The sequence below is a fragment of the Lineus longissimus genome, chromosome 13, assembly GCF_910592395.1.
Source record: "Lineus longissimus chromosome 13, tnLinLong1.2, whole genome shotgun sequence".
NCBI classification, from domain to species: domain Eukaryota; kingdom Metazoa; phylum Nemertea; class Pilidiophora; order Heteronemertea; family Lineidae; genus Lineus; species Lineus longissimus.
In genome coordinates this window covers 1,611,113-1,633,818 of record NC_088320.1, presented here as the reverse complement: position 1 = coordinate 1,633,818, position 22,706 = coordinate 1,611,113, and the positions used below count along the sequence as shown (strand labels likewise).

Below are 22,706 nucleotides of genomic sequence, written 5' to 3'. Positions count from 1 at the left end.
CAACTCAATGAGGGAGGATTTGGGCAACGTAGCGCTGAAGGTGTTGATGGTTTGCCTGGGGACCGATGGAGTGCGACAGGGGTCTGATGGGGTGCGAATTTGTATGCAGTGCTTTTGGAGACTGGTGCAACACCGAGGGGCCTGGTGGAGCTACATATCTTGCCGAGCTCTTGAAGACTGGTACAACCTGGTGATAGGTTGTCCCTTACTGACGACAACATGAGGGGCCTGGTGGAGCTACAGAACTTGCTAAGCTCTTGAAGACTGGTACAACCTGGTGATAGGTTGTCTCTTCCACAACCTGGCACAATCTTCACTGATGACAACACCGAGGGGACTGATGGAGCTACAGATCTTGCTGTGCTCTGAAGACTGGTACAACCTGGTGATAGGTTGTCTCTTCCACAACCTGGCACAATCTTCACGGATGACAACACTGAGGGGACTGATGGAGCTACAGATCTTGCTGTGCTCTGAAGACTGGTACAACCTGGTGATAGGTTGTCTCTTCCACAACCTGGCACAATCTTCACTGATGACAACACCGAGGGGACTGATGGAGCTACAGATCTTGCTGTGCTCTGAAGACTGGTACAACCTGGTGATAGGTTCTCTAACTGACGACAACACTTAGGGGCCCGATATGGAGCTACAGATCTTGCTGTGCCCTTGAAGACTGGCACAACCCGAGTGAAGTTGATAGTTGGTTTCTTGTGTGCAATCATGGTGCATACCCTTCATGGACCAAGGCTATTTCAGTACCCAGTAGCAGAAGGAGTGAAAGGACAAATGAGTTGATGATGAGGTCCAGAGTGGCTTTATTCTTTTCATAATTAATCATACAGCATTGTGCTCATGTTCAGTACTTAGGACACCTGCAATGTTTATGACCTCCTATGAGACACTGACATTATGTGGCAATTATAACTTTATAAGCAACATATGATGTTATAGCATGATAATGAAGGTGAGAGCCAGACAAATTGAACCAAAGCAACAGATTATGATAAGTTGCAGCAAACATTCATAGCCAGTGCGGCGATTTTAATCAATGTACCAGTGATGGGTCTTACAGGACCTTACAACATATGCTAGATAATATCAACGTACGCAGAGATTTCATATTCAAAAATATTAAGACAGACGTAAATCTAAATGCAACACAATGTCCACCACATGATTTTCATTTTTTTCCTTCACGCCGCAGAAACGGAAATTTACTTTTTCCTTCCTCCTCTTTCCTTCAGCTGAAGAACAACCGTCGCTCCGTGCACAAAGTTATAGTAGGCCAGTGTGTTTGAATCTTTGATGAACAGGCCCTGGAAAGAAGACAAATTATGAATTAGTTCTGCTCGAAATAGAAATGATGATAGAAAAGAATTTCATATAATTTGCCAAAACTTCCCATCAATAACATCACTCTATTTCTTAAAAGGCTTCATAGGCATACATGTACATGTAGATCCTTCTCTCTATGCCAGTCTCTACAGAAATAGGGAATTAGGCCTGAATTACAAATGCCACCTTAAGTGGCATGATGTTTGCCCAACCCATATCTTTCAAACCAAGGAATAAGACCACTAGAAAGCCTTTTGCACTCACATCATATTGCAGTTTCTGCTTGCCAGCTGGCATGCCAACCTCCTCGTTAAGCTTAGCCTTGATGACGGCCACGCTGTCTGTAAGAGGCAAGGTGAACATAAGCATCTGTCCACTGAGTTTGTACTCTCCCTTGTCCGGCATGCTAGGCACAGCAACTTTGAATGTGACTGGACCCTGAAATCAAAGAAACAAACACTTAAGGTCATGCATGCTTGATCCTATGTTTCTGGTCCCACTCCCAAACTGATCAAGTCCAAATCTGCTTTGAACTCAGACACTGGGTAATTACCTCACCCTTCTGCTGCTGCATTGGTTCTACACTGAGAGAGCTTAAGGCCAACGATAGCCCTTGTAACTTCAACTAAGGTTTGAGTTGGCTGGTAGCATTTAAATTCATCAAATGGAGAATTGTTTATTCTTACCCTGTTTCTCCTCAAGAACTCTTCTTCTGGGACCAAGCTCTCCTCTGTTTTCATCCTCTTGGATGGAGGCTCTTCCTCCATTTGTGGAGGCATCGGATGGCCCATTGGGGGCCCCATGAAACCCCCCATCGGGGGCCCACCCATATGAGGCATACCCATTGGCGGCTGTAGTCCTGTAGAAAATAATGTTAAATATCTATCAATCTGTGAGAGACCCTAAAGTTCTACTATTGATGAAGTTGTGAATACAATTTGTAAGTCATCTGGTGAGCAACTGTCCCAAGTTCTACTTAAAAGTTTCATGACAGAGCAGGTTCAATTGTCAAGCCAAGTCATTCCTCTACTGTTGTTGATATTGGACTATCAACTGATTGCCCCAACTAGACTTTGCGTGTCTACCAACTCACCCATCAGAGGAGGTGGCCTCATGCCTGGAGGTCCCAAACCAGGCGGTCCAGGTGGCATCACCATCACAGGCCCACCCATCGGACGTCCCATCGGCTGCCTCATTTGCATCTGCATCGGTTTCGGCATTGACTTGGGTTGCATCTGCACTTGTTGCGGCGGAGGTGCAGGCTTAGGTACCGAGACAGCAGGGGGAGGGGGCTGCGGCTTGGGCAGCGTGTGTGATGTCGATGGTGGATTCTTGGGCAGAGCAGGGCCAATCTTTTCTTTTGTGTCGTCGTGACTGAAGAAGTGACAAACCAGTTTTGGTAAAAGTGATCTGATACAAGCATTGTCCTCATACCATTACACCAACTTTGATGAATGGAAATGATACTCAAAACCATGGGTTCTCCCTCTTGATACCCAGTAATGAAAAGAATGATTTTATACGTGGTCTCATCACAACATGGTCCACATTTTGCTCACCTGGGCATATAACTCATTCGATGGTACTTTTGGTTTAGAATGGTACTTGACCTACCCAGTGGATCCAACTGTATTTTAAAGATTCTTGAACACACAGCGGGGCATCATAACAACTTGCTACTCACACTAATCCTTGAACCTTGTGAATCAAAGCAATCTGCTCCTTAATCGAGATATTCTCACGGGCCTTCTGCGAGACTTTCTCCATCGAGGCTGTGTGACCATCCCAGGTCACCTTCTCCTTCACCCTCTTGTCTTCCTCACCGATCTGAAGAGTACGATTGTACAGACTTAGAATGCAACACAGTTTAGGCCTTTTCAAGTTCGCGCTTGACGTAATCTGTTTCCTGTATTGTATATGCTGTAGCTTCTGCTATAGACCCAATGGGGTGTCTGATAACACTTTACAGCCAATTACTCAATGACCCTTCAGTGTAGAGATTAGCTTCGTAGTATAATATCCCAGAAGCACATTTCACACACATCTATCAACATGGAATCAACCACTCATACGAACCTTTTTACCAATTTGCGTCTCCTCTGCTCCAACACCAAAGATATCGGTACGTCGCTCTGAGAGCCTCTTCAAGTTACTGCCAATAGAGATACCAGGTGCAATGACTTCTTCATGTTCCTGCTTGTCGGCGAGCTGGCGGTCTCTCTGCTCCATCCATTTACGATCCAACAAGCCTGAAAGGATAATGAAGGCATTGCCATTGACACCACAGACTCATACAACATCACAATACAATATAACGTATTCGTACAGTGTATTTGTTTGTTTTTCAAGATAAAATCTACAGTCGGTAACTGCAATTAAATGCTTCCAGAGTTTGAACATGTTTAATGTACAAGCTTTATTTGTTTTGTGATAAATTGAAATGCACGCACCGATTCTGACGTGCTCCTGGACCTTGTCTGCAGGGATCTTCTCTCCAGTGATGGGCGAGACAAGGAACTGATCCTGGCTCATGTGCACATTCTTTGGCGCTGAAAAATACGAAAAAAACACATTAAAAACAGTTATAATACATGACATGCATGGTCCTCAGCAATACTGTGGTACTTGCAAAGGGTGTCTCAAAATACCTGGCTAGTTCAAAGATTGCTGAATAATATCCTATTTCCAAATCAGAGTGCAATAAGATACGTAAAGTCACACCCACAAATCAACGACCTTGTTCAATCGTCATGCTAGCTAACACGAACCTTTAGGATCGTAGTCCTTCCTAATGATAACGTCACCAGGAGCTGGCGGTAATGGTGGGAGCTGCGGCCTGTCACTAGGTGGTGGCGGCGGTTTAGGAGCATCAGGAGGTGGTGGCGGGACGCTGGGTGGTGGAGGTGGTACAGATTCGTCATCCTCCTCTTCTGAAGAGCTCTCCTCCTTCTTGCCCAACTCCTCGTCTGTTGTGGCTTCTTCATCGATGCTCTCCGCATCGCTGCCATCATCGTCGTCATCTTCTGATTCAACATCCATTTCAACATCACCCTAGAACATAAAGAGATACAGATTTGATTTGCTGACTGACTGACTGACTGACTGACTGACTGACCAACCATCTGACCGACTGAAGGATTGCTTGACTGGCTGAATATGTAGACGACCCAAAACACTTGCTGACTGATTTTCCACAAAGAGTGATAACTTACATCTTCATAACGCTCCTGTGCGATCATTCTGGCACCCACTTCCTCAGGTGTTGTTGGTGGTGGCAGATTACCCTGCTCATTAGCTTGGAAATCGACCGTCTCCACAACAACAAAATCATGCCAATCGACTTGGGCATATGCAACACGCTCTCGTTCCAAGGCCTCTTCTTCCTTACGACGTTCCCTCTCCTGGAACTTTGCCCATTCCATGCGGTATCGAACCTGATCAAGAACCTCTTTGGGATTTTCTGCCTCGCCTTTGCACTTGGCAAGAAGATCTTTTGGCGGAATAAGGATCTGTGAAAGAGAGAGGAGATCATCATGAAAGAGTAGGAAACGGAATAAAAGACTAGCTTTTTCACAGGTTTGTACTGTATACTAACTCTGGATGGGTAATTGAAAGATTAAATTGGACCTCCTGTTGCACTAACTAGATTAGGTAAGTGATTGTGAATAAAGACTTTTCACCTACCGTTCCACTAACTTGGTTCGGTAAGTGAATAAAGACTAGATTTGTTTACCTTCGTGTACTGTTCCACCAACTTTGTGAAGTAAGTGAACAAACTGTGTTGTGGACGTAAGAAATCGAACTGGTAGTTCCGCTGCTCACGATTCATCAAGTTGGTAAGAAACTGTCGGCCATTGCGAGCCACAAACTGCGCTGTAAGCTTGACCACATCCCTGAAAGAAATGGAAATACTTAGGGTTCCTTCACAACTTACGATATATATAAAGTTTAATGGCGAGCAGCTTATATTTTTGTTCCTATACTGGAACCTGGAAGCTACCCTTTCGGCCTTTGGTTCCTCCAGAAACCTCTGCTTTCGAATGGTTGATTTAATAAGAAACACTCCATACAATTAATACTTACAGGTCAAAGGCGGAGATTGAAGGAGGGTCTGCCACAAACTCATACTCTGGTGGTGGTTCTGTTGGTACTACAGGTTCTGGAACTTTAATCTGCTGATCCAGTGTCTTCAGTACTGCTCCTGGTCCAAGAAGGCTTCCAAGCTGCAGTCAGAAGATCATTTTAAATTTCAAATTTGAATAAATTCTTCTGTGAAAATGATGCTGTGTTATTGTGTGTTATTTATCATTTTTTAACAAAGTTCAAGGAAAAATGAGTTATGATTCCAATCAACAACAGATTAAAATTGGCAAAAGTGCCCTTTTGTCGCACAAAATTGCAGCGCCCTTCTAAAACAAGCCGCATCCTCACCTTTAAAGCTGATGGCTCCTGACCTCTCCCTTCTTTGAACTCTTTTACTTTATGCTGGTAGTATGCATTATAAGGGTCATTCGGGTTCAAGAAGTTGAACTTCGGATTGTTGATCTCATTTTGACGGATTCGAGTTTCAAATTCAGGCCCATTCCTTGCCACAAAACTTGCAGTCTTGTCCACAATATCTGAGCACTTGAGTTAAAGTTTGTTCTGAAATTGCTAATCCTGATATTACATGTTTGTACAATTATCATAACGATTGATAATCTATTTTGAAGACAGCAGATGCCAGACATTCATTCCCAGACCCAGATGTACTGTACGGTAGATAGATGACCTGATCATGGAGGTCAACTGTCGGCGGCCAATCATAGTCGGTAACACGACTCTTTGTCTTCCCATCCTGCCCACGTCACGATCAGGTCCAATACTGCTATACTATACAATACATTACTAAGTATATTAATAATTAGAGGAATAACTTCATCTTTTTTTGTTATAAGTTGGGATAAACTGTAATTTGGCGTTAATCCAGTACAGACTAAATGGGGTATAAAATGTTGTTACAGGCGTAGTGTACATCACGTACATGGCATGCATCGCAATGCATGGACGATGTATATAGCTTACAGCTTTTTCTGCGTAATTTCTAATGCTTTAAAAAGGATACTTCTGACTTCTGGAGGCGGATATATAATGCCAATAGTTGGTGCTTTTTGTGGCGCCTCCTCCTGCGGCTCGATCTGTGTGGGAGGTATTAGTTCAGGCATGTTTTATGTTTTATTTCTTATCAAATTCAGAAACGTTTCCGGAACATGGCCGATTTTTTCTGTTAATAAACCTTTATCGACATCTTCCACATCGACCGTGTATTAGCCACCGGGTATGTCTCCCTAAACACTACGCACAAACAAGGTTGGTTGTGATTTTATAAACGATCGGTGTAACGTTTTTTATTGGTCCACGTTTGATCTCAATGTTTTCATACTTAATATGTGAAGTGCAAGCTCTAGTGAACTCACACAACTGTTGAATCGTTTGGAAAGGAATGTGATTTTTTTCATAATGATCATGTGCAATAATAAAAGCGTCCCGAGCCCATACATGGCCCATCCTCGAATACCATAGTCAGTCGCATGCTCCTCCCCTCGCCGGCACCTCGGTTCAGGATGATCCTGGGCCTCACAGTGATTTTGATGCAACGAAGTGCTACATTTTATTCTCGATCTGAGGTATTGAAGTTCATAGGTATCTCTACTGTATAGACCCATACCTAATCATGTCACCATCGATCGGGAAGGAAACTTTTCCAGGGGGACATTTAGGACATGCTAATACCGGCAACTCAACATTATTCTTTCTAAGTAGAAGACCGCATCAAGTAGGCGATAGAGGACGCCCGCTAAACCCGGAAATGCCGGAACGACTATTTCATGCGTGTACATTGCCTCGAAGTCCTCTTTCTCAAGGACACCCTCCTTGTATAGTTCGATTAAGATTGGATATCCCAAGGGTAATGCCGATCTATCAGCGTTATATATAGGGCGTGCGTCGTCCTGATCCCACATAAATCCAGCCTCCGACAGAGTCGAAAAACTGTTGTTGTACCGTTTGACCACCTCTGAAGCTGAATCCACTGCCTCTGCATGGAGTGTAGTAGTACTTTAAGGCTGAACCGCACGTGTTTGACTTCAGGTACACTAAGAGGATTGACGGTGTTTGACAATCACTTTATTGGTTGTGTGATTGAAATGACATTCGAAATCCCAACATTTCCCGCCGATTACTATCGAAACCGAGGCTTACCTTTTTCCCAGGTTAGCTCTTTGTCTGGCGTTGCACAATGTCACATATTTTACAAACAGAATTATTGATTTTGGCCGATATTGGGCAATGATATATTTTGAAGTGACATAAGAAGCAAAGGAACGATCATACACAGAGGTAACGGATTGAGGTGTGGAACCACGGGTGGATTGATAAGGCATCACAGAGCAGACGGTCTATGATTGGCCACCATTAGAATCAGGCGAGGTCATGCAGACGACGTGTGGAAATTGAATGATCAATCTCGCGCAATTTCAATAGGGCTCCCCTGTGAGCTTTGAAGAGAACCATGCTTTACACTGAAGAGTGATCGACAACAATGATTAGATAACTGCGCGAGACTGGGTTATTTAAAGGTCGTCTGGGACGCGTTACACAAAGACAAAGTCCACTTCCATGTTTATATCACGTATGTTTTGAGATTTGAGATCCCCGCAGTGTCGTTTGTCACTTTAGAGTCGGATTTCGACCAGGACGCAACATGGCTACCCCGTCCATTCTGAGTCCGCTGACTGTGGCCATCGAGGATGGTCTGGCCAACCTACCGGACAATCCCATCACCTCCTCTTTTGGGGAGCTGTGGACGAGCATGAATAACAACTACTCCAAATTTCAAATCGCAACTTGGGGATCTCTGATAGTTCACGAGGTAGGTTACATCGGGGAATCTGTCGGATTTTGTCATTCGGCGCCTCGAGCACAACTGAAAACACCTGCCCATATTTTGGGCTGGTGTTTTTATCTTCATGTGCCTGTGATCAGTCTACCGGCGTCTCCTCCGGATGAAGGAGGGATACCGATCGACGCACAACGCCGATATCGCCAACAGGATAGCGAGGGGAGGGGGGGGGGGGCATTGAGATAGATTAGCGTGGGGAAGAGGGGGATATTGGATATAAACAGTTAGGAAACTGTCCTTGAAAAACCGGCTCTATTGGAAAAGTGTCCGTCCTCTGTATTGCACTAATAGTGACGGATTATTAGGTATTGTTCTATACAGACTCAAGAACCTTCAATTCTTACCACGCCAGGACAAAACTCGTCAAGAAAGATGTTCATCAGCACCATGATCGCTCTCTCTCTCTCTCTACTTTTCAGTTTGTTTATTTCGCGGCCTGCCTTCCTGCATTTCTTTTCCAATTCGTGCCGTTCATGAGAAGATTCAAGATACAAGATGTAAGATCAAAAACCACGGTGATAGACTGTCTGCACACACCCTGGTGTTGCCCCCTGCAGTGTCGGCCGAGGAGCTGTAAATTTTAAATCGCCCAGAGCCGCGAGACCTGCGTCTTATCATCTACACTCCAACGCAGAGCTTTTTTAAGTCACATTCAAACCACTGCAAAGAAAAGAATTGCGACCGTCCGCACTCTACCATACCGCAGTGGCTTTTAAAGTTACAATCATTGCAGAGCAGAATACCTCGTAAACCCCTCTCTTGGGCGTGAAGCCGGCGTTAGTAAATTTATTTTTGTTTTGTTTTCTAAAGGATAAACCAGAAGATAAACAAATGAAATGTTTCCGCGTGCTGATGTTCAACCATTTCTGCATCCAAATGCCTCTCATCTTCGGCACTTACATTTTCACCGAGTTCTTCGAGATTCCCTATGATTGGGCGACTTTTCCTAGATGGTAGGTTGGGAAGATTTAGTCGCTACGACGATTGCATTCGGGTCCGTTTTGAGAGCTGACGTTGCTTTCATTTGAAAGTCCGTCACATCCTGTCAGTCCGGAGTTGACGAAACTGTTATGAAATGTGGAAAATATGAATTCTCTGCGGCGATACCGGTAACAAGACTGGTGACAAAAGATCGAACGAAGTTCAGATGGTTAAATTGACTACTGTTGGGTGATATCAGCTGCCTCCTTATTGCCGAATGAAGGTGACCGCGCGTGACTTGTGACTTCTACCGAGATGGCGATGGCGTCAGAGCATGGCCAAGAACTCCGACGCAATGACCAGCGAAACTATCGCATAAAAACGCATTACCTCCTCTGACGTGGACCACACTTTCAATTCATGCTTTCGTTTTATGGTTTTAGGTACATCCTCGCCGCACAGGTGTTCGGGTGTGCTGTGATCGAGGACACCTGGCACTACTTCCTTCATCAAGCCCTCCACGATAAACGCATCTACAAGTACATTCACAAGGTTCACCATCACTACCAGGTAATCATCTCTATCACGCCACTATACTCCTAAAGCAGGTGCGACGTTCAGCCACAAATCTTCCTAGCTCCCCAGGACATTCTGTCATTGGGAAGAGTTCTCTACCACACCTGTGGATTGGCATTTTGTCCGGCCAGAGATTTTCCACGCACAACCGCGCAAGGCCTCTTCTTCTAACTTTGTCTACCTTTCCAGGTCCCCTTTGGTATGGTAGCAGAGTACGCCCACCCAGCTGAAACAATGAGTACGTATACAGGTGGTCATAAAGATATCGGCGATTTTTTTCTGAAATTTTCCCGATTTCTTGTAAAACTGAGTGTATAAACGGTTATATCCGAGTGTCGAGTAAAGCAATTAGCACCCGAGGACTTGGTGACTCGACAGACGCTTCGTCGGTGTAACAGTTTCAAAACCTGTATTTTAAGCTACCATTTACGAGGACGATCGGCGGGGAGCTTGCTTCTTAAATTGGTCTATTTCGTTTTCAGTTCTCGGCATGGGTTTCTTCATTGGAATAATGGTCTTCTGTAACCACATGGTACTCCTGTGGGCCTGGGTTATCGTGAGGCTGTTCGAGACCATTGACGTCCACAGTGGATACGACATCCCCTATCTCAACATCTTCCATCTTATTCCATTTTATGGCGGTGAGTATCCCATGAACCTCTCGTGTTATTAAGGACATCATCGATGCCTTGACAGAGAGCGGTTGTGTCCTGCATGTCAACAGAGGTGTCCGTAAAGGTTCCACTGTGCATTAAGAACCATCGTATATGGCGAACCTGCGGCGGTTTCCAGCTGTCCTGGAGTCCAGCCATTCAGCCTTTATTGTAATCTAGTCACTTCTTCTTCTCTCTAGGTGCGAAATTCCACGACTTTCATCACATGAACTTCAATGGCAACTACTCCTCCACGTTCACCTGGTGGGACAAGATATTTGGCACTGATGCCCAGTACAAGGAGTACCAAAAGAAGCAGGCGGAAAAGGCTCAGAAAGCCGAATAAATGTGATTATGGACAATTAGCCCATTGAAATAGGCTCCGATGTGGCGAGATGATGCTGCTTTGAATGTACAAATCTGACGACTGAAGGAATGAACCCTTCACTGGCAGCGATTTGGCCGTTTCTACGCAGTTCTGTTTTGGTCCGAGATGTACACAGTAGCCTGCCAGATCGCCAATACATGTACTTATGTAAGGCCTTTTTTCAGTGAAATGACATTGGCCCAAAACTATAACATTTTAATTGACAACGACTGTTCATTGACAGTCTACAGCTGTGATAGTTCTATAGACTCCGATTGAAATACTGAATACCAATGTCTTGTGATGTGATGTCTTTTGCGTTGACTACAAATACTGAAGGAGAATAGAACACTTTGTGGTATCAGTTTACTTGATTAGCCTATGTGTGTCTGTGAATAAATCTTTATCAACATTGGAATATCGGTGTAACTTGTTCTTCACCAGGCTCTTCTCAGTCATTACCTGTTGCACACACCCCATGGCCTTCACAGCGGAGACAGTCCGATGACCAGGTATAGGGCTAGAAAATCTTTCTGGACTATCTTCGTTTTGCTAGACAATTTGCAACATGTGCAAGGAAGTCGGACGACCTCGATTTTTCTTTAACGGTTCGGCATTCTCCGTGTGTTCGAGAACATTTGTCCAGCGTAGATAATTCCCCAAAAGAAGCAAACCCAACGGCGATAACGGCGCAAGATCCTCCGGCAAGCATTGGCATTGATGAGCACATGCACTTGCAAAAAATGGGTTGTGTTGGGGTGCGTCTGTTCTCCAGTTAGCGCGCGTGATTGTACTTGAATTAGTTCGGGAAGTGAACATCAGTCTGGAGACAGTGTTTTTGTCATCTGTTTTGATCTAATAACTGAAATATACTTGGCTGTATCCGTAATATGCGTCAAGGATAACCATGATTTTCAATCAGTTTATTTCACAATCGTTCATTGTACACACAGTAGCCTATCTTGTCACACTCACAGGTTATATAAGCAATCGCACAGAAAACAAATATCGGAATATATAATACATCATCTTCAGATAAAATGCGTGCCGTGTTGCTGCCTTGGAAAGCCGAGGTTCCCAAAAGCTTCGGAATATTTGTTTTATTTACCACAAAAATGTACAAAGTCTAGTGCCAAAGACATGAAAGATGACTTGAAGAGATCCTATTGGCTCGCAGTCATGTGACTCCTTGTTGTTATTGTTGTTAATTGATAGTCATGAAGTCGGCCATGCCATCCGCGTTGGCTAGGAACGACGGCAAACGAATCCCGCCTGAAAGACGAATCGATAGACGTTACGATAATAATGAACAACATTTCTTATTGAGGACTATGGTACTCCCTTCTTCTCACTGCCAGCTTCTGCCAAGGATGTGATCGGACACCGCTACTTGCTATGCCTTTGTAACCGTGGGTCGTAATGACTCGAAACTCGTTCAGCGTTTTGCTTTTTTTGCTTGAAGAAGGGTCCCATTTCTCGTCACAACCGGTGACCGCGATTGGGCCTGGCGACAGTCACGATGGCATAAAGCATCATCACACAATATTCGTACGTGAAGGTGCTCACGAATTACGTCCCACTTGACCATTGTTAACCAAAAGACTCTATCGCATCGCTGCCATGAGGACAAATCGCGATATTCGATCTGAACATACAAGTGTACAGTAGTTTTGGTCCATCGAGTGGAATCTACGACCGACTAGACAAACGATAGCTACAACTATGTGTATCATACCCAAATCTCTCTTCTTTCTTGATGTGGTTGGAGGCGGAGGGTCTGAAAACGCCCTGACCTCACACAGGTTTAGTGGTTCTTTCTTGGCCGGATTTTTCAGGATGTACAGATATCTCCCTATCAATTAGGAAAGGAAACATTTGTTTAATGAAATCATTGGGAAAACCTCCGATCTTGACCTTTCTTATATTCCCGCCTAGACCTGCTGGTGGCTTTACTGAGTCATTCGAACAGAAATGGTGAAGTGGTGATCATGATGGCCTCGGAATCATGTGTGGTATCATCAATGAAAATTATTTTCCTCGCTTCTTTCTATAGTAGGGTGATCCTGTTTAGTGTTGGTATTTAAAGGATGATTCGGTTTATCGCTTATTGCTAGAGTTTGACGCCAGTCTTTGGAGGAAGAAGATTGGACAGTAGGCGTTTGTGGAGCTGTTCTTACCAGAACATACACCTTATTGCATGCTTTTGTTCTTACCCATAACCCCCGGGGTACACCAAATAGTCAACCACTGCCCTTGCGAAATGGTCCCTTCGTACGACCCGCAGATGTCAACCATTGAAGACCCGGTCGTCGCCGAAGTCGGTGAAGGAGAGGAGGATGTGACGTAGGCGTTCGAAGAGATCTTATTGAGTTCTTCCGGGTCGAAAGTATCCATAAGCGCCGCTGTCAACGTTTGTTTTTTGTCTGAATGAGAAACGAGACAGCTGGTAAATCCGAATAGTTCCATGATCAGCTTGGTTTGATATAGTCATAAGAAATAACTATAACAAGTAGTGTTAGAAATTCAGTGTTGGCAAAATAATTCTCGTCTGTACACTACAAGACTCACCACAGCATCCGTGTCCCATTAACATGTCAACTTTCGTGACATTGGTGACCTTGGCAAGGTCAACCATCACCCATTCCGTCGTCTGGATTCCAGGCGTCTTGGTGCACGCGCTGGGATTATCAAGATCGGATTTGCCATCAACCACGACTGCAGATGTCCCAACAGCATGCTTTACCAGTGCATTTTGTTGCGTTGGTTTACCGAGGGCGAGGTTGGTGGAAGCAGCTACAACATGAAAAAAATCGTTTGATACGGGAATGTATTTAGAAACGCGCTCAAGTTTCTTTTGTTCAGAATGAAGCGTACATTAGTTAATTGGTTTTTCCCTCCAATTCAATTCAAGATGGCCGAATAGTCTGCCATATTGGAATAGAACGCTTTCTATTCGACAACGTATCGGATCCAATATCAGTAACATACCAAATTACATCGTATACACTGCTGACATTATGGGTATCTTTGCAAATTTGGACTCGAAGCAGATTTTCTTCTGGTATATGCGTCACTGGTCGTTGGTCACTTACAAGGCATCCTCTCATTCCCGTACACCTCGACTTCACAAAGTACCAAGGGTTCTCCCAGGGTGTCTGTCTTCCAAACGGACAGGTAACGCCCCCTGGTCTCACGGTTGCACTTCAGTTGTATGATATCTCCCCCGGTATGCTTGATGTCGCGTCGGTCGCTGCAGAGCCGGTGAGGGTTGTGGAGAGGGAAGAACGGATTCCAGACGTCGAATAGTTTCACTCGGTAGGAACGTAGGTAGTGTGCTGAAAGGGTGTGGGTATGTCACGAGAAGAGGTGAAAATGCGACAAATGGGTCATATGCGAAGTGCAAATTATGGAAAAATATCTGATAACACTTTGTGCAGAAAAAAAATTCTCAGGTAGAGAGAAGTTTTTCAAAAGCTCAAAAACCTGATGCATGTCGTGTTATAGGCTCGGTCGTGGGCCATCGTTCAGTAATCTACCCTTGCTGTGTCTGAAAGACGCTATGAATGTTCGAAATGACAATCCTTCTGAAGGAATGCGTCTACCTACCACAACAATCCACCCTGTTTGTAATGAGAACCCTTTCAACATCGTACACCTTGCCAAGGTCAACCCTCCACCACTGAACGAGGAGGTTTTTCAGCGTAGTCGAGCAAGTCCCATCAAAGTAGTACGGAGAGGCTTTACCGTCCGCAGACTTTTGGTGAGTCGCAGCCGCTAGGTCACTGCTCGTGGAGGTTGGCTTCTTCCAGGCCAAGTTGTCTGAATGGTAAAAGGAAATCATTGTCAATGTGGCAACCTAAATCATACTCCTGACGCCGACATCACGGCAATTAAAAAAAAAAGAAAAAGAAAATTGATACAAAAGCTGGCAGCACACACGTTTGGCCAACTTATCAACAACAGGGCCTGCCCGGGGGTCGAACCCGGGACCTCTCGCATCAAAGTGAGATTCGAACCACTAGACCAACGAGCTGTTCTATCAGCAACCGATGTTACTAGTGGATTAATAGCGACATCTACAACATGTTTTCTTACTTTCTTTAGGCGTCCCGTAGACCTCAACCTCGCATAATGTCAGTGGTTCTCCAACCGCCTGTGACTTGATAATTGTAATGTGTCTTCCGATTGGTCGGTTTGTGCAGTAGATGACCTTGACCTCACTAGCCGCCAGAGGTGCAGATTGGGAGTGGCAGAGCTCTGACGGCACTTTGCTCAGTTCGAAAGGTCTGTGGATTTTCGTGATAGCCACTTTAAAGTTTCGGAGTCTCTCGGCTGTGAAACAAAAGGAAATTGAAAATGATAGAGAAACGTAGTGTCCGCTATCAGGAAGACTACACAATATGTCATAAAATAGGCGTTCTTCTTCTTGAACAGGCGACAGCAGAGTTGTTCGGAACCTTTTCAACTCATCTTCCCGTTCTCAACTTACATAGTGCGTCGCCCCGGTTCACAATGACAAGCTTTCGTATCCTGTACTCATCTTGTAGATCAACATGCCACCAAGCGTCGTCGGTCTTCCCTCCGGTCATCGTGCACGACCCTAGCTTGTAGTCAGTCAAACGGCGACCGTCCACGGCCAAGAGGGAATGTCCCAGGCTCAGGTCCTTGTTGCTGCTCTGGTCGGTAGGCTTGCCAAGAGCCAAGTTGTCGCCTGGAGTAGTTTGAACGAAAAAGATTATAAGGTCATTGGTGACATATGCACAGATTGCTCGTCTCTTGATGAGCTACCTTACTTCTGGCAAGTCCTGCAATACGTATGATTGTACATGTACTTGTATATAGAACAAATTTCTTCTAAAACTAACTCACCAAATTGAAACCTTTCGAATACCTCAACTTCACAAAGGGTCAGCTGATAACTGGCGGGTGCGAAGATCACCAGGTAGCGTCCTCTAGCATCGGGGTTGCAGTAGACGGTCTTGACCTGTGCCGCCTCTAACTTCCCCTCGTAGAAATGGCAGGTTTTATAAGTGCTGCTGGTGAGGTTTTTATCGTCGAAGGTATCAGTGAGGAGGATTTGGAACTTCTGGAGGCAGTTACCTGAAACAGAAGGTACATCGCATTGTCCTATAGTATAGTCGATGTGCGTGTCAAAGCCGAATGTCTATAATCTAAAAACACTGGAACTGCCGTAGAAATGTGCATGGTTGTCGGCAACAGTTACAAATTGCGCGACCTCCCTCTCCATTCACGCTCCCCTGTTTTTACTCATTTTTGTATGCCCATTGAATAGCACTCTTACCGCAGCATCCAGCGTTTGAGACCACAACAACCCTGCCGATCTCATAACTCTCCTCCATATCCACCATCCACCAGTTTGAGCCACTTGCCGTGCACGTGGACTGCGGCTTGCTCAGCGTCTGCGAGCAGGACTGGTATCGCGTCATGTTAGAGGCCCGATTACCGTCAACAGCAAGTTTGGAGTCCCATTTCCAGTAGGTGGAACTTTGCTTGGTTGTCTTGCGATAGGCCAGGTTTCCTGAAATGAGGTAACAACAAACACTCATGATACAATTCAACAGTAAGGAATTTGATCAGTGTGCACGGAACAACCGTGGAATCATTAAAACATACGCCGTATAGACGAGGTTATCCGATCATTTCAATGAACACAACAGTTTTTATTCATCGTTAACGCCCAGAAATCGTGTTTTAGCTTTTCATTTTCAAAGCCTTTTCGACGACTTGAAGCGGGACGACGCGGTTTGCTTCTCTGGAGTATAAAGGGAACATGCAAAGAGAAGGAGGGGACGAAATATGTTTGTAAGATGAGAAAAGCATGTTCTACTCACCATCAAAACGATCTCCGTAAACTTCAAACTCGCACATCTCAAGTTTCTGCTTTGGGGCAGTCTTCTCGACGATTACGTAACGGCCGAGTGGTCTATCCTTACACTCGAGGGGTCGCATGTACCCTGGCGGGAAAGGCTCAGTCTGGTCATGGCAGGTCTGTACCTTGGAGGATTTCGTGTGGTACTCCGCCATCGACTTTACTGTCTTAATCTTCACATTCTTGAAGTTGTTTTCTACAACAAAATAACACGTTGATGTCTGTCCGATAGGTTAGGTTGAGGACAGACATACACATCCTTCATTTCATTGTAAGCGCTAGTTTACAAAATGTCAATGACCTATGTATCCGTTGTGTGCATTGGAAACCAGTTTGTAAAAGACAGACATGTCCGTCGTCTATGGTCAGAAAGGTTTGCCAAAGGAAAAGTATTTACCAGTATTATAACAGCCATGGAAGTCCACCCTAAGGCATGGCCACCTGACGAACTTGAGGGCCACTGGGTGGATTCGGATCTTCTTCGCCAAGAGTGCCTTTGGGAACCACACTGTTCTCATATAGAAGAAATGATTGGGGGCACCAGGCATAACCTGCAAAGACACAAACAAGATCGTGTTACCATGGTTATGGGAACAAATTCGACGTAAACCTTTATTTTTTTGAAAAAAGTCGTGACTGATAAACGGTCATATTCAGTAGTGGACAAAAGGAAGTGATTTAACCGGTGGAGGAGACCGGATACATAGGAATTGTACGGAATGTTGTCTGCCGATCATTTCCTCGACGATGACGTCACGGGTGTGGTTCTTGACGCAGTAGATTTAGACTGGAGATCTTCATAGCTCTAGTGCCACAATGATTTAAAAAGTCTCAAAGGCAAACTCACCAATTTGTTCTTTCCGCTTGCATCCATTATATACTTGAAAGTTTTTCCATCTTCGCTGTATGCGACGTAGACCTCGTACACGAAAGTGTAATAACCACCTAGAATATCGACAGGTTACATGAAAACAGAGCGCAAACGAGTGAAAGTGGATCCCGCCGGCGGCGGTCTGTATCTTAAAGGGGGGGGGGGGTATTCGGGGGTCAAACTATAGAGCCTTCAAGTGACTACTATGCGCAGTTACCAGTAGTTGTGTTTGACACAGAGATAGTTATACGCCTCATACAAGCGTAGATTTTGATGACAAGCGATGACATCGACTGAGCGTTGACGACAATGTTTGTAACTTAAAGGAGGACGATAGATTCCCTTTAACTAACCTTGAATTGTAAAGCCTGTCAAAAGCACAGTATTGATGAAATCGACTTGGTAATATTCTGTTGAAGCCTTAGTCTTTGGACACCAAGCATCATATCTATATACCATCTCATTGTTGTACAGCCTTCCTCTTTCTTTCTTCCAATTTTGAAGCTCTGAGGACGCGGAGAGCTGGGAGTCTTTCACTTTCATTATATAGACGCTGGTACCCATGAACTGAATACATGTTGCTAAATGAAACATAGAAATAAAAAATGGAGACATTTGAAAAAGGAAAATGTATTGTCAATTTCCGAATAGTCATCACATCATGCGATTTTTGATTAGTATAGGGCCTACGTCACCGCGTTCGATATCATGGGACGGGAACGCCACAGTCCAAAACATTCGTACACAATCTGTGCCGAAAGGTACCCAATGAGAATCCTTACGTGATATTTGCGAAATCCGACCAATGAAATCCGTCCGCATAGGTCTCTGGCGCCCCATGGGAGGCAGTTAAAATTGTATTTGCATAATCTGCGACAGACAACCAATCCGAAGTCTCGAATATAAACCGCGCGCCCGTTTGGATCTTCTCATTGGATATTTGAAAATTTCCCGCCATGCAACTCACCCTCTTCGCCTCTGTTGACCACAACCACGTTACGTATCTTGTAGAGATCGAGGAGGTCGACTGCCCACCATTCGGTGGTGTCGGTCCCTGGCGTCCGAATACAGGAGCCCGCGCCCCACTTCCTTGCCATTATCCCATCCACTGCTTTACCTGACGTCTTCACACTGCGACCAATCTCTCCGCTCATTTCAGTCGGCTTATTCAAGGCAATGTTCTCTGGAGATTGAAATAAATTAGAAAGATTTTTAAGAACTGCTCAGCTATTGAAGAAACCAACGTCCGACTGACCTTATAGTTTTGAGATGTGGTTGATACGATGATATACTTGATGAGCAAATCATGTTGTCGAAATTCCAGCCCACAAATGCTGATAAAAACTTTACGAAACCGATAAAGGTGTGTGATGCGATTTTCCATTCTATTGAAACATTCCCCAAGCACTCCTCACCATCAACAACTGGTGCTCCATACACTTCCATCTCACACATCAATAAGGCGTTGCTTGCAGCGTCGTACTTATACAGCATGACGTACCGCCCCACAGCTTCATACGGACAGTTCGCCTCGATGATTTCAGCGTCCCGGAGGTAGGTCGTCCGATGGTAGCAAACAAAGTAATCATTCATGTCCAGGAGCCAGGGATGCACATCTTTCAGAATGGCATATTTGAACTTTCGGAAATAGCCGCCTGGGGCGAAAAAAATAGATAAATTATTTATAATGATGTTTAAAACATTATAATTGTTTTTAGACTTCATCGCGTCATATCATATACCTTTTTGAAAAAAATATCATGGAAATCGTTATGCCTCATACTCAAGCTAAACTGCCCTCTTAATCACTTTAAAAAAAACCTGGTGTGACTGGGAGTCGAACCCCCGACCTCGGTGACGCAGACGCTGATGTAATTTTTTCATGACGAAAGACATCCTTTTAAGTCTTCTGACTCCTGCTGTCAGTCTCTGATGAGAAACTAAATCCGCAATCAGCACAGGAAATTGATTTTATTTATTTGCCGGCGTTCCATACCTGTTCCCCGATCGCCTCTATTGACGGTGACGATTCTCCTCACTCTCTGCGACTTGAGCAGGTCCACCATCCAGTATTCTGTCTGGATGTTACCGGCGTTGGAAGAATGGATACAGGTTCCGTCCGAGTCCAAATAACCATGCTGGCCGTCGTTTGCCTTTCGGGAAACATCAAACCCGAAAGTCTTGTGACCTTTGTAATGACTGTACATGGTGCTTGGTTTATTCAGGGCTACGTTGGCTAAAAAATTAAAAACAACGCTACCTTTCACTTTGCTCAAGTATAACGCTCACAACTGTTTTATGCAATGCTACAGTAATGTAATTGAACCTCCTTCTGAATGATCTTGACCGTATTGGTCAGTTCAAGCTTTCAATTGACCTCACCGGTAAATTTGATCTATTAGTAAAATCATAATGAAAAATCGCTATTTAGTTAGACCTTGGTTATATAATTTTTCACCTTAGGAAACAGGTGAATGTGTTGCAACAACAGAAATCCCGCAAACGCAGTCGGTGTGGAAGGAAAATCTGTCCCATACGGATAGTGGATTCCGGGAACAGAGGATTCTCTTATGTGCTTTGCTCGCTGAGGAATGCAAAAATTGAATTGAAAAAAGACGAAATTTTCTCAGGTATGGCGGACCCAAGTAAAAAAAGATCATCTCTCATGGAAATCAAAAACCTGCACTTGAGACTATCCCTTAAACTGAATGAACTCGACTTACTGTAACTATTCTGGTCGTAGACCTCAACCTCGCAGAGCGGGAACTGCTCATCCTTGGGTGCCGTCTTGAATATGACCAGATACCGACCCCGACACTTCGCCTCACACGGGAATTGCTTCACCTCTGACGCCCGGAAGGGTTGCTCCCCTTGGACGGAACACACGGAGAAATTGTGCGCGGAGAGGAATTGGCCCTGATATTTCGCGTCTGTTGTTAGCTTATCCGTTACGAGGATTTGAAAGTTCTTCAGCAGGTCAACTGAAATTGAATGATTGGGTTTACCTAATATAAACTATGTAGAATTCCATAAAATTTCTCTAGGCAGGAGCTCGGAGGAGCAATGCAATCGCAATGGTAGATTTCCCGCAAATCGCACCGCCGCATGGGTCACTGCCTCCGCCAACAGTCGAGACACCGAGAACTATAGCCTACCTCCTCCTAACTGTTTGTTCAAAGTCTTAGCGGGTTGCTGCTTTCTGTTGGCGATAATGACCTCCCTTATGTCATGTTGCGCGCCAAGATCGACCCAGAAGTACGCGTACCCGTACTCTGAGGAGGTGGTGACGAAACAACTCCTACGATGGGCGTCGTCATGCTCCCTGTCCCCGTCAACAGCCCAGTAAGAGTAGTAGGTCTCGGCACCCTTCTTCCAAGCCGTCGGGTAAGAGCCCGTGGGTTTGAACCGCGCAAGGTTATCTGGAATAAAGGCAGTGTCATCAAAAACACTGTGTAGTTGTTTCAAATGAGCTAGAAAAACTGTCCGGACACGGCGAATGTTTCTGGATTCTTTTAAGATCTGTGGTATTGAAGGTCATGCGTCGCAACAGAACCATATCTTAGCGAAAAACAGGGATATGGCGGCACCTTATTCAGAGGGGACATTTTCGACTGCTACACCGGCCGTAGAAATGCCACAAAGCTTTAGCTGTATAGAAAGTATGTTCAAGAGCACGAATCAAAACTACATTGGTGTAATGATTTACGCAGACACTCCGCAAATTTGGCAAGTGAATATAACGGATATATGATTGGTTGTAGTAATTGTGACGTCATTCATAATGAACGCTCCCAAAGGGCACTTTTTGGAGCCACTTACCCCATTGGGGGACCTGGGCCAGTGAGAAGAAAAATTGTCCAAAAAAGACAACAAGAAAACTTATAATAACATCGTATCCAGTCAAACTGGCCATCTTGTCATCACATGAAAATAAAAAATCCTAAAGATCCTTGTTTTAGTTGCAGCTCTGATCAACAATCACTCAAATATCTCCAACATTGGAAAAACGAATTCGAGATTTTTTGACAATCTGTCAGATCGCTGTCCTCGTGCAGGTACTAGTATTACACTCTTGATACGGTGGTATCGATCAAACCCAAGTCTTTGCCATAGAAATACCAGTGAAATACAATGGAGCCAACGAGGGATGAGTGCAACGTGCAGGGGGTACGACATGACAACACAATATTTATGAAAATGTGCCCCGGGGTCGTGCAAAACATTCAAACACCTTAGAATAAATTATATCCTTAAATGCCATCATTAGAAAGGATAAGAACACCGATAGTCTTAATCCGCAAATGAGGGATTATCTTTCAAATACTGTTGTGTCTCAAGAAGTGTATTGACACCCTCGGGGCTGACGTGTGCTGTCCTTAATGGAGAGGTGTCCTGGCCTACCTGAGGTTGAGACACCTCGACGAGACCACAGAGAAGACAGTTCACCGCCCTGCTGCTACAGAGACAACGTTGACACCTGGCCTGTCAGAAAGTAGACATCCCGACCAGCATTTCGAACCGGGAATGGAGTTACAAATGGTTAAACTGACTGGTCGTTGAATCGGGAGCTAGCATTTGAATGGGGAGATGGAGTAACGTTCAAACCAATCTATAATTTGTCCCTTCAAGTCACATCCGGCACAGCGAGCGTCGGCATAGTGGTTTACAAGTGAATCGACTCGAACTTTAGAACAAATCCGCCATGTTGCTGACATCATTGGCGCCAAAAACTATTTCTATTGACCCTGTTGACTTCGATTCTAAAAACTTTTTCAAAAAGGCCATTCAAACGAAAAATCAACTGCAAGCATTATCTTTTATATCACTGAGGTATGTAGATACGATATACTGAGAAAAATCTGTACAACTATCGAAATATAAGATTACCCGGAACTATTTTGGCCAATCACTCTGCCACCTGCGCGTCCTAGTCACAATTGCGGCGCGTTTTCAATATGGCGACGACCTGAATTGCATTAGAGGGATGTCATCTCGTCATGCATCACCGGGCTCGTTGATAAAACGCAAATAAAATCCCCAGGTGAACATGAAAGCCTTGACCGTACCGCACTTAGAGTGTTAGACCGTGGTTCAGCTTGTCATGGGTTCGACTCCCGGTGGATCTCTTTTTTTTTTCATTATCTTGTTAT

General features: G+C 44.6%; 3 protein-coding genes across 3 annotated transcripts; 1 reads left to right on the top strand and 2 right to left on the bottom strand.

The window, feature by feature from the left end:
- Positions 1 to 794: 794 nt before the first annotated feature.
- LOC135498088 (splicing factor 3A subunit 1-like) lies at positions 795 to 6,615 on the bottom strand. Its single transcript, XM_064788260.1, has 13 exons — positions 6,443 to 6,615; positions 5,770 to 5,957; positions 5,422 to 5,561; positions 5,072 to 5,231; positions 4,551 to 4,847; positions 4,107 to 4,389; positions 3,789 to 3,887; positions 3,415 to 3,587; positions 3,023 to 3,165; positions 2,432 to 2,712; positions 2,025 to 2,197; positions 1,603 to 1,776; positions 795 to 1,319 (listed from the first exon to the last, which is right to left on the bottom strand). The coding sequence occupies exons 1-13, from the start codon at positions 6,540 to 6,542 to the stop codon at positions 1,218 to 1,220; spliced, it is 2,313 nt and encodes a 770-aa protein (XP_064644330.1). The 5' UTR covers positions 6,543 to 6,615; the 3' UTR covers positions 795 to 1,217.
- Positions 6,616 to 7,952: 1,337 nt separating this feature from the next.
- Positions 7,953 to 11,213, top strand: LOC135498117 (methylsterol monooxygenase 1-like). Its single transcript, XM_064788287.1, has 7 exons — positions 7,953 to 8,248; positions 8,698 to 8,775; positions 9,089 to 9,231; positions 9,643 to 9,769; positions 9,965 to 10,013; positions 10,258 to 10,416; positions 10,629 to 11,213. The coding sequence occupies exons 1-7, from the start codon at positions 8,081 to 8,083 to the stop codon at positions 10,772 to 10,774; spliced, it is 870 nt and encodes a 289-aa protein (XP_064644357.1). The 5' UTR covers positions 7,953 to 8,080; the 3' UTR covers positions 10,775 to 11,213.
- A 490-nt stretch (positions 11,214 to 11,703) lies between these two features.
- On the bottom strand, positions 11,704 to 21,594 carry LOC135498116 (uncharacterized). Its single transcript, XM_064788286.1, has 20 exons — positions 21,376 to 21,594; positions 20,712 to 20,975; positions 20,280 to 20,537; positions 19,553 to 19,792; positions 18,972 to 19,211; positions 18,524 to 18,739; positions 17,910 to 18,137; positions 17,533 to 17,630; positions 17,083 to 17,236; positions 16,648 to 16,881; positions 16,098 to 16,334; positions 15,665 to 15,895; positions 15,285 to 15,506; positions 14,891 to 15,127; positions 14,402 to 14,614; positions 13,888 to 14,130; positions 13,364 to 13,588; positions 13,009 to 13,218; positions 12,531 to 12,647; positions 11,704 to 12,067 (listed from the first exon to the last, which is right to left on the bottom strand). Exons 1-20 carry the CDS (start codon positions 21,467 to 21,469, stop codon positions 12,000 to 12,002), a joined length of 4,029 nt encoding a protein of 1,342 aa, XP_064644356.1. The 5' UTR covers positions 21,470 to 21,594; the 3' UTR covers positions 11,704 to 11,999.
- Between the last annotated feature and the right edge of the window lie 1,112 nt (positions 21,595 to 22,706).

Excerpts from the sequence above, each read along its gene's own strand:
- LOC135498088 (XM_064788260.1), bottom strand. The coding sequence starts at position 6,542 with ATGCCTGAACTAATACCTCCCACACAGATCGAGCCGCAGGAGGAGGCG. Across the intron at positions 5,958-6,442 it reads TCCGCCTCCAGAAGTCAGAA|ATATTGTGGACAAGACTGCA; the intron begins GTATCCTTTTTA and ends TCAAGTGCTCAG. Across the intron at positions 3,888-4,106 it reads GAAGGACTACGATCCTAAAG|CGCCAAAGAATGTGCACATG; the intron begins GTTCGTGTTAGC and ends CGTATTTTTCAG.
- LOC135498117 (XM_064788287.1), top strand. The coding sequence starts at position 8,081 with ATGGCTACCCCGTCCATTCTGAGTCCGCTGACTGTGGCCATCGAGGAT. Across the intron at positions 8,249-8,697 it reads GATCTCTGATAGTTCACGAG|TTTGTTTATTTCGCGGCCTG; the intron begins GTAGGTTACATC and ends TCTACTTTTCAG. Across the intron at positions 8,776-9,088 it reads GAAGATTCAAGATACAAGAT|GATAAACCAGAAGATAAACA; the intron begins GTAAGATCAAAA and ends TGTTTTCTAAAG.
- LOC135498116 (XM_064788286.1), bottom strand. The coding sequence starts at position 21,469 with ATGGCCAGTTTGACTGGATACGATGTTATTATAAGTTTTCTTGTTGTC. Across the intron at positions 20,538-20,711 it reads GAACAAACAGTTAGGAGGAG|TTGACCTGCTGAAGAACTTT; the intron begins GTAGGCTATAGT and ends ATTCAATTTCAG. Across the intron at positions 14,131-14,401 it reads AAACAGGGTGGATTGTTGTG|CACACTACCTACGTTCCTAC; the intron begins GTAGGTAGACGC and ends ACACCCTTTCAG.